The 11,154-nt window shown below is 41.6% G+C and overlaps 1 protein-coding gene across 1 annotated transcript in view; it reads right to left on the reverse strand.

Moving 5' to 3' along the window:
* Positions 1 to 6,127: 6,127 nt before the first annotated feature.
* The window catches only part of LOC116893570 (histocompatibility antigen 60b-like), a 191,589-nt gene continuing 186,562 nt past the window's right edge, over positions 6,128 to 11,154 (reverse strand). The window contains exons 3-4 of the mRNA XM_032895277.1: positions 6,667 to 6,896; positions 6,128 to 6,402 (exon numbers count right to left, since the gene is read on the reverse strand). Of these exons, the coding sequence (XP_032751168.1) occupies positions 6,128 to 6,402; positions 6,667 to 6,841 (450 nt within the window). The 5' untranslated portion in view covers positions 6,842 to 6,896. The remainder of the gene's footprint in view (positions 6,403 to 6,666; positions 6,897 to 11,154) is intronic.

Here is an 11,154-nt window from a genome sequence, read left to right on the forward strand (position 1 = left end):
TTGAAAGCATGTGCAAAGATAAAGATTTGGGGTAGTGGTAGTGGTCAAAAGGGGACAAAAGATAATAATGGTAAAATGTTTTTGTGTGTGTTCTTAGAGTTATAAGAAATCTAGAGAAAGTCGACTTCTCATAGATGCTTTTGTCTTTGGACCCTGACGAGACAGTTTTACCCTAGACAAGAGAGAGAAAAAGGTCCTCCCGAACTCCTCTACAGATGTTTCTTTGGCAAAGAAGGAAATGAGTCTACTTTTGAGCTCTCCTGGGAACAGAAGGAGGTGGGAGACATCTTGCCTCCTTGCTGGCTCCTATTAGAGAAGTGCTTATTCGGTTCTGGGTTCTTAGGTAGGTTGTTTGGGTCCTTTTGGTGGAACAATTACTCCCAGTTCTTTCTCTGTGTTCATTGTCTGTCGCTGGTACCAAGCTGTCCATGTGTAATTTATGTCTGGCGCTTGGCTACAATAAGCTTGAATGTTTTGTGTTTCATGTTTAAAAAAAAGGTTGTTTTTAAATGCTGGTTGATTCACCCATTGATGTAGCTTTAACTGCTTTCAAGAAAGGAACAAATAAAATAAAAAATTTCAATTGGCTTTTTAGAGCCTGCATTGTAACTAGAAGCCCAAGTCGGCTGATGGTAAGCTCCCAGGGGCTGGCTAAATGTTTATACTAGCCGATCCTAAAGAACACCAGGAGCTTCACAGCTTCTAAGGAAATGAAACTGATGTATTCCCTCTTAGAAAATCTTTGACTGTGATTATTAGGACCCAACAGGTGACAAGTTGTTTCTCTTAAACTACAGCTAGAAAAATAAAAATGGTGATTGATTTAAATATTAAAAGTATGTGTAGCCACTTCATTTTTGTTTCTGATTGGTTTTAAGTGTATAAATATTCTCTACATGCCTTGGTTATGGACTATTGGCTTAAACTTATTGAATGGTTTAAAAAACAACATTGGTGTAGAAAGTTGACATAAAACTGTTAATTTGGATGGAGTCATTCTAGAAACATGTGGCATGAGCAATCTGGGAAACAGGCTAAATTGGGATGATATTTTTATGAAATCTTATCCTAGAAAAAGGCTTTAAAGATTTTAAGGCAAATGTTTTTGTTGAGGTGTGGAGACCACACCAATCACAAAAGCCTTCATATGTCTTAGGAATTGGCAGTCAAACCTTGTAGAAAAGGATAAGACTTGGTGCTGGAAGACTGGATTTTGGATGATGAGGTTGATCTCGAAGAGAGCTGCTCAGTGTGAGAGGGAGAGATATGAAGATTGTGGCACTCTAGAAGCGGCCTTATGCAAAGTGGTTAAAGGTGTTGAAAACAATCAATTGTTCATAGCACCTGAAAAGGTTCAAATGGGCCAAAATGAGAATATTTAGGAACTAAAATCACCTCATAGTATTTCCTCAAAAATTGGAATTCTAAAAAGATCATTAAAAGCAATAAATGACTTTCAAAAATTACTGGGAAATAAATTGATTCATCGACTTCATATTAAAATGCCCAATGTAGATTTACAACCACTTTTTATGAGATCCTGAAAGGGGATTCTCAACTTACAATTCACCCTGCATGTTTTAACCAAGGAAGCATTTTATCCTGAGGAAAGTAGAAGAAAGATTAGAAAAGGCAATGCTAAGAAGGCACAAGAAAGGAAGATCTCCTTTGTATACTAAGAACCTTTCAATAGCCCCACAGAGTGCTATGGCAACAAGGTCCACTTCTTTGGATTTATCCCCATATTTCTCCTAATAAGACCCTTGAATATTACCCTTCTGCTGTTGCACAGCTTACTGTGTTAGGCGTTAAATCTTGTACTCAGCATTTTGGTATTTTACCCAAGAAAATTATTATACCATATACAACTGCTCAGATAGAAACATTCATGTCAAGGATTCTATAACTGAAACCATGACATAAAGTAATTATAGCTGTAGAGAGAAACACAGAAGGTAATAGGTATTTGTTTTGTTGACAAAAAAAAATGCTTTGTGAAAAGAAAGGTTTTTAAATAAGGTTTGTCCTAAAGTAAGGATTACTGAAAACAAGAGAAAGATATCAGGATAAACACCACAAGTTTACAGTAAGACACAGGGATGTTGTAATAGGACCCAGAGGATATCAGGCCACCAGACCTAATGGAAGTGCCATTCAAACTGTAGAACTCAAGACTTAGGCAGCATCACCTGCCCAAACTAAAAGAAAGGTCTAGTCTATCTAAGGCCATAGGTAAGGAACTGTCTAACTGGTCTACTCTTGCTTTTTGGCTTCTGTAGTTCTTCTTCTAGCTAACTGGGTTGTTGTTGTTGTTGTTGTTGTTGTTGTTGTTGTAGTTATTGTTATTGTTGTTTAGATTTATGTATTTCCTGTATGTGTGTATATTGTAGTTATCTACAGACAAACTAGAAGAGGGCATGGGATCTCATGCATGGTGCTTATGAGCCACCTGTTGCTGGGAATTGAACAGGTTCTCGCTGGAAGTGCAGTCCAGTGCTCTAACCACTGACTCATCTCTTCAGCCAGCTAACTGTTTAGCTAACTGTTCTTCTTTACCTGAAGTACACCTCTCAACACAGGATAGGGGGTTTTGTGGCTTAAAACCCTCACCCCTGAAGCAGGTTCAAGTGCTGTACACTGGGATCTCCTAATGCAATCACTGTGATCACTGACTAACATAAATTATTATATGGGCTTAAAAACCCATGTCTGAGCAGTCTTTTTAGTGAATACCCACATTACAAAAAAAAGTGCAGGAACTTTACTTTAAATAGGGCGTGGGATCGTGAAGGCTTGTACCTTTCATCCCAGTACTTGGGTGGCAGGAAGGAAGATCTTTGTGAGTTTGAAACCAGCCTGGTCTACTTAGAGAATTCCAGAACACTTAGAGCTACAATGAAAGTCTATCTCAAAAAACATGGAGGTTAAATCATAAATATCTTACTTGACCAAGACCACGCCTGTACTTTTACCAATTTTTAGCATCTTCAGTTATTGGGGAAATGAAAGGAATCTCAATAGAGTCCACTAGGTCAAGTTTTCAATGCCCTGGTCTGGCTGGATTTCAAAGGATCAGTGTGTTTCTTGAACACACCCATGGAGGCTGGGATGTGGGTGAAGATTGAAGGCTAAGACATTAGTCATGATGTTGGTCTTGCTCCCAGGTCATCTAGGTCCCAGATAGAACAGGGAACAAACAAGTCAAAGCACCCATGGTTCTGATATGACATCTCTCCTCTTGATAAAAGAGATCATAGAGAGTACAGAGGGTAGACATGGTCCATGCATGCATTCTGTTTCAAGCAGGATGAAATACAAGAAAGAAATGTCTTTATTGTTCATAAGGGAAACCACACAGACAGCAATATGCTTATATATTCCAGCAGAGAGTATTCCTGAATGAGAAAATTAATGGAAGCAACAATGATTTCCAAATTCTCAATGTAACTGCGAATGAGCCTCTACTAATCACACAAAAAAAATTAACCTCTTGTAAAATCTACATGGTCTTAAACACATGACAGAAGTGTTAGTAGGGATTTTCTAATCTAACAACACATAGAATGAATCTCTTTATATATAAAGGTGATTTACAAGGAGGACATGCAGGCTGGGGTTCAGCTAATCCAACAATGGCTATTCAATCCTATGAATGGAAAGACCACAGATCCAGATGCTGCTCAGTCCACAAGGCTCGATGTCTCTGGTGGTCATGAGTATCAGAATCCTGAAGTAGTAGGACTTGAGCTTAGTGTACAATCTACTACATTCCTGAATTCTTGTGTCAATCCTCCTGTCTCAGCTTTCCACATATGGGAATTGTAAGACTGACCAAATATATATAGTTAAAGTAAAAATATTTATACAACATGTTATTCAAAAATAATTAAATTGACTTAAATACGGGATGTCACCTGATATTAGGTGTAAATATTTTACCTCCTTATGCCTATAGGGAATATTTTTAGATCATATTCAAATAGCTAGAACATTGGAATCTTCATCACAATCCTGTACTTCAGCTCTAGACTGAGTGGCAAAAGCTAACAACAATAGTGGTGGACACTTGGTTCACATTAACTGCATAAGCACAGGTGCCTTCAACTTCAGAGGACAGAGACATTGGAATCATGGTACCACGTGCACTGAACTGTGGCTAAGTAGAGTGGCCAAGTTAAATAAATGAATGGGTTTTATTGTTCTCTTTGTTCTTAATACAGATGTACCTAAGCACCCCAGGTTGACCTTGAACTTGGTGACCTCACGGGCCTCTGAGTGCAGGATTACAGGTCTGTCCCACAACGTCAACTCCTTAAAAGCCCTGCTCATTCTGATCCTTCTGTCTTAAGTGTTGGCCTAAGCTGGGAGCTATTAAGGTATAGATTTGGCCCTACTTATTAGAATTATTGTGATGTTGGATCATGTCATTACAGAAAGCAAAACAGACTTTTACTCACAGTCTGAGAGAACTATTTTTGGATATGAGGAGAAATCTCATTTCCATTTTCCTTGAATCTTATTTGATCCTTGATTCTCTGTTCCCTCAGGGACTTTACTGTTTCATCCTCTCTGACTGCAGAGAGTTAAACTGACTTGGTGCCTCCTGTACCAACCATCATCATCCCCAACATTACCATGGAGTGGGGGGCTGAAGACTCAAGCTGAGACTTCATTCTAGACAGACAGAGACACTGAAATAGCCAGTGGCTTGGATTAAACAAACCACTAGGACCTGCCTCCAAAGTGCTTACCTGATTTATAAACCAAGAAGAAGAGTGAGAACACAGCCCTTTCCTTACCTAATTTTTTTTCATAGCAACCACAATCAATGCAAGGAAGATTACTGGAAACTCAAATATAATTTGATAATCAGTCGTAGATGTAGGTTGGGTGCTATTCCCTGTAGATGGACTCTGGGTGGAAGACATGGCTGGGGTACTAGTCCCTGTAGATGGACTCTGGGTGGTAGATGTAGGTTGGGTGGTATCCGGTGCCTTTATTGTTGATCCTAAAAAAGAATCAGAAAAAATACGAATGAAGCTAAAAACACACCTCGATCAGCACCTTCTCTCTGGGCAGCCCAGGGACTTCAAATGCAGTAACTATTTTCCCAAACCCTGGATATAAAGATGAGTAGAATGTGTATGTAAGGTGTCCTTACAGAGTTTGTTTCACTATCAAAGAAAGCAAATGTCTACTGAAACATCAAAAATGTAACATTTTTCCTGTGGTTAGAACTTTCTGGTTGATGGCATAATTGGGGGTGTTTAATTGTGCCGAGAAAAATAATGAAACCTTCAAAAGTGATGTTAAAGCTGGTGGAAGGGCAGCTATACTGAAGCAAGAAAAGGCTGGAAGTTTACAGTGATGCACACAGACTTGGGGCTCACTGGCAGGCCATTTAGAGCCTGGGCCACTGCTCAACTGGGAAGGAGAAACATTGAGAGGTGTAGTGGATGGGCCTGAAGCTGCTTGTATTCAAATGCTAATTTGAGCCCCTAAAACTGAATAATTGCATTCTACCCCCATGTAATTGTGATCTATAAATAAAGATACCAACAACCAATAGCTGGGCAGAAGAGACATAGATGGGGTTGAGGTTTAGAGGACTTTGAAGACAGAGGATCACTAGGAGGAGGGAAAAACGAAGAAGCTACCATGGACTAGAGGAAGGAGGGAGCAAGGAGAAGCATCCATGGGATAATGGTCAAAAGAGCATGCACAGTTGGAGACCAGAAGGAACATGTTAAATAGTAAACAATAGCTCGGGGTTATCCATACGAAGCAGATTCTAACAGCCTGGAGGGTAGGCAGCTGCCCAGCTATTGTACTACATGACACTTGTTAAAACGATAAAGCCTTTCAGTGTGTCTCTGTGAGAATGTTATGATCAAGTCAGAGTAGAAGACCCAGGCCAGGATTTAAATTTCCTACTACAGGGAGGTGAGATGGGGAAGAGAAATCCTTGTGGCCATCACTGACTCCCCACAGAGGAAGACCACCTGAAATGACTCATGCAGACTATCAAACTTTCCATTGTGCACACATGCTTACATGTATATAGGGAAGTCACTAGAATTTTCATATCCCCCCCCATGTGGATGCTTCCTTGTTGTCATCTAATTAACTACTTACTTGTCAATTCTCTGGAGTCTGTCAACAATTTCTTGAGGCACTGACTGAAATCTCCCGTGGAGAGGAACTTGAGACTTTGGAATAGTTCCCTGTTATTCTCCCATTGACTCATGGTCTTGATAGCATTAGGCTGATTTTCTCTCCAGGTCATATTTTTTGGATAAAAGTAGAAGGGATACTGTCTATCAATCATGAAGGCCCAGCATCCATTCATGAATTCTCCTTGATTATATTGAGATTGTACAGTGACCTGCAAGGTGTGATTACCTGCAAATGACACCCAACACCATCATCTTCCACCCATTATAGAATCATCCTCCCTCAGTGATCCAGTCAGTCTCTGCATGCTTAGGGTCTGTATTCTTTCCTCCTTGGTTTGCTGTTTCTTACACATTGGGTACCATGTACCTCAAGGTTGGGTCAATATTCAGCTCTTACATGCAGACACATCCACAACCCCTTCCTGCATACGCTCTGTTCTTCCTCTTTCTTATTTATAGCCTCTGTCTTTGCATTCTGTCTCATACTCACTCTTGAATTCGAATAGCCCTGACTCCAGCTTCATCATCTCATAAAAACTGTATCTCAGGCTTTGGTTCAAATCATTGCACACCTTAGTAGCATTTCCCTTCTTTTCAGGTTTACACACAGGTGAGTTCTGCCTTACATCGTCAAAACAAAGGACAGTCGTCCATTCACTGAGCATTGTCCAAGTGAGACTTTATACTGGACAGTGAAGTTACAACTTAGAGAGTCTGTACCTGTGAGAGAAACAGGCAGGTGAGGTACAAAGTGGGGCAGGGGTCCATGGGAGTCACAGTTTTCTTGCACTCACAATCTCTCTGATGGATCAGGAGGAGAAGCCTCTAATCAAGAAGTCCGGCAGCTTCTGGATCTTAATTCTACCCCATATTTTACTATCTTATTATTCCTCAAAGGTGTTTATGTCACCAAGGTGATTTGTCTTGGAAGTAATTTTAGTGACTATTATCAGGTAGTAAAGAATAAAATATGTCAGATAGCATCCATGTTCCTGGGATGAAAATCTATCTGAGCACACAGGGGGAAGGGAGGCATCATAGTACACATGGAAATTCGAAATGGAGCCTGATGTTGAGGGAAGCTCCTGAGGCAATGTACAAGTTTATCTTGGAGAGGGGATCTGCCAGCTGTGAGCTCAGGGCTCATCCCTGCTCCCACTGGGCTCTGTCACACAGCAGTGTTGGTCACCAGATCTCAGCTTCTCCCACATTAAACCACACACCTAATCCATTTGCAAGGAGGGATCTGAACCCTCCAGTGTAGGGGAATGTCAGGGCAGGTAGGCAGGAAGGGGTGGGACGTTGGGGAGGGTGAATACCCTCATAAAAGAAGGGGAAGGTGGGATGAAATAGGGGGTTTAGGGACTAGGATATGGGAAAGCATTTGAAATGTAAATTTAAAAATACCCAATAAAAATATATCTAACATAAAAAAGAAATCTAAATAAAAATATCCAATAAAAAACAAAATCCACTTAGAAGTTTAATTAAAGGAAACTGTTTTGCTAATTGAGGAGCTGTGAATAATGAAGGTGACTTAAAGAAAGCATTCCTGACTTCAAATATTTGCATCAATAAAAGATGATGATGATGATGGTGATGGTGATGATGAAGGTGATGATGATGATGATGAGGAGGAGGAGGAGATGGAGGAGCAGGAGGGCAGTAAGTTGTCTTAGAATGGTATTAACAACAAACTTTTAGTAAGAACAACATTTTAATAATGTCTTACAAAAATACCACAGTAATGCTGATTACACAAGGCCTCTAACATTCTTGGGATTCACAAAGTAGATTGAAAGTCTCGCCAGGGACTCAGATCTTACTTATTTTTATTTTATATGTATCAATATTTGCATATGCTTCTGTGTACCATGTGCATGCAGTGTCTGTGAAGGCCTACAGGAGCCAAAGATCTTCAGAGAGCAATGAAGTTATAGGTAGTTGCCTCTGCCTTGCTAGTCCTGACAAGGAAAGCACACAGCACCATGCCCAGCCCTTTTACAGGAGGTCCAACCATCAGCTCAGGTTCTCATGGTTGGGAAGCACACAGTTTAAACTCAGCCTTCTCCTCATGCTTTGGACACAGGACTTTTAGTCATCAGCAAACCACCAGAATTCTCTGGAGCTAATGGCCAGGTGTCATAGAAATGTCTGGCAGGAATCTGGTCAGAGGCTAGTCCGTACTACATGTAAAACAGAATCTAGAACCTCTAAAACTTGTACTGAAGTGTGTGTAAAAAGACTCAAAGAAGTGCACATGTCAAGAGAGATGAGTAATGAAATCAGTAGTATGGCTTTGTTGTAGCCAAAGAAGAGGAAGTGGGTCACTGGAGCTAGCCTGAAGTTTGAAAAACCAGTTCGTAACCCAGAATCTCTGTCTTCTGTGGCATTTAGGTAAGGACGTAGAACTCTCAGCTACCATATATTCCTGTGTGCTGCCATGTTCCCCAACCTGAGAAAAAAGAAATGGTCCTGACCAATGGTAAGCAAGCCCCAATAAAATGGTCACTGTGCCTTAGTCAGGACACTGACTGTCTTTGTTAAGGTTTTACTGCCGTGAACAGACACCACGACCAAGGCAACTTTATAAAGGACAACATGGAGTTGGAGCTGGCTTATAGGTTCACATGTTCAGTCTATTATCATCAAGGTGGTGGTATGGCAGCATCCAGTCAGGCACAGTGCTGGAGGTCCTGAGAGGTTTACATCTTTACCCAAAATAAGTGAGGAGCAGACTGTCCTAAGGCAGCTAGGAGAAGGGTCTCACAGCCCGCCCCCACAGTGACACACTTCCTCCAACCAGGTCATACCTGCTGCAACAAGGCCAAACATCCTAAAAGTGCCACCTCCTAGGCCAAGCATATTCAAACCACCTCACTAACCATGATAAAAGTAGATACCTGGGAGTGGGGTATAGCGGTGAGAAGCCTGACCAAGCTGCTCCTAGGCAAAATGCGGACTTTTGAACCTTGAATTAGCAAAGAAGTTGATCATTTTAGCAGAGCATAATGCGCCATAGGAGCAAAACCATGGACAACAGTGATGCCTTGAGAAATATAGATCAGGACAGCCTGGTATAATTGGTTTCAGAGGAGAAGTGTCCTTGAAAATGACCTTGCAATATAGTTTTGAAGTATGTATTTGGCACAGGACTCTGCCTCCCACCCTGCACCACCACCACCACCCCGGAAAAAAGGCTTTACCTAAAGGCATAATTAAAAAGATTTAGAATGAAGAGCTTTGGCGAAGATATTTCAAGACATCTTATTTTGTGATTATTAAAGAGTTGCTTCTTTTTTTTTTAAGATTTATTTATTTGTACATATAAGTACCATAGCTGTCTTCAGACACACTGAGAGACAGTGGATCTCTTTACAGATGGTTGTAGTACCATGTGGTTGCTGGGAATTGAACTCAGGACCTCTGGAAGAGTGAGCCGGGTGCTCTTAACTGTGACCACATCTCCTCAGCCCCAAACATTACTCTTATAGAATTAAAAGTAGAAAGCTGGGAAAAAAAATACAAAAGGTGTAATTTGAGGGAAAAGATACCAGGAAGTGTAATGAAAATCCATTATAGGTGAAAGGAGTATTCAAACGCTGCCTTTTCCTGACTCCTCATATCAAGCTATGTAAAATGAATGATGAGGCTAGAGAGATGGCACAGAGGGGTGGGGCACTTTTTTTGCCAACAAATATCTAGATTTATTCCCCAGAAACCCACTAGGTGGTTCATAACTGCCTGTAACCCTATTTTACCGTCCTATGCCTGTTTTAGTTTCCAAGAACGTAAAAACAGAGCACATGGTACACAGGCATAATGAAGTTAAGATATTATACATAAAATCAAAATATACATAAAACAATTTTAAAAGGAGCCCTCAAAGACAGACCCAGATAGACCCTAGAGGGTTTAATCAGTCCTGGCAGAGACCGTCCATTTGCCCCAGAAGTGCAGATTATTCTCTCGGTTTATTATTGACTGTCCTCAGAACAATGTCAAAAGTGAATCAGCCTTGTAGTGTTGAATTTAAAAGAAACTCTCAGAGCTTAAGAAGTAGGGAAGAGACAAAGTATAGCACCATTTAATCCTACATAGAACAGGAACAAAACAATAACAGGAGGCTGACCTTGGAGGGAGGTCTGGGAGAGAGGAGAGAGGGGGGGAAAGGGGGCAGGAGCAGGGTAATGGAAGGACAGAGAGGTACAGAGGGTCAGGAAATTGAGTAGGACACGTGGAGCAGTGGAGGGGAATTAAATAGCCACTAAAAGTCCCAGACTCCAGGGAAGCAAGAGGCTCCCAGGACCAAATGGTGATGACTTTAGCCGAAATATCCAACAAAGGGGAGATACAACCTGTAGTGACCACCATCAGTAGAAAAGCATGGCCCCCAGTTGATGGGTGGGGCCACCCACACATCTCAAAATGTTTAACCCAGAAATGTTCCCAACATAGCCAGCCTGGTGATTGGTTTTAGGCTCCCTGAAGACTGCAATGGTGCTGAGGGCATTACCAGATGTTCCCTTCTGCCTGATGTGCTATTCATCCATGTAGCTTGTCCCACACCCTCCCCACCATAACTTTTTCCTGACTTCTTCAAACCAGTGAAGGCTGGGTGGAGTGGAGCCAGGGAGAGCCCAAGGCCCTGGTCCTTGAAGGAGAGAAAGAGAAGCCCTGTAGCTTCCCTCCCCATAACCCAATTGTGAGTGAAAAGACCTCCGGAGAGGACCTTTCCCTCAGGAGGAGACCCCCAAGCGCCCAATGACCGAACCGAGGCCACTCGGATGCAATCAGCAAGAGGGTTTATTGGAAAACACAGGTACCTGCGGGCACACAGTCTCTTCGGAGGACTTGCGCGCCCAGCAGCTCCAGCATGGGGCTTTTATAGGGTTTGGGGAAGCAGAAGCGGGCGTACAGAAGCAGATGCATAGTTACGGGGATTGGTGGATTTAAACGAGGCATATAGACATGTTCA

This window comes from Rattus rattus, chromosome 2, assembly GCF_011064425.1.
Source record: "Rattus rattus isolate New Zealand chromosome 2, Rrattus_CSIRO_v1, whole genome shotgun sequence".
In the NCBI taxonomy this organism is placed as follows: domain Eukaryota; kingdom Metazoa; phylum Chordata; class Mammalia; order Rodentia; family Muridae; genus Rattus; species Rattus rattus.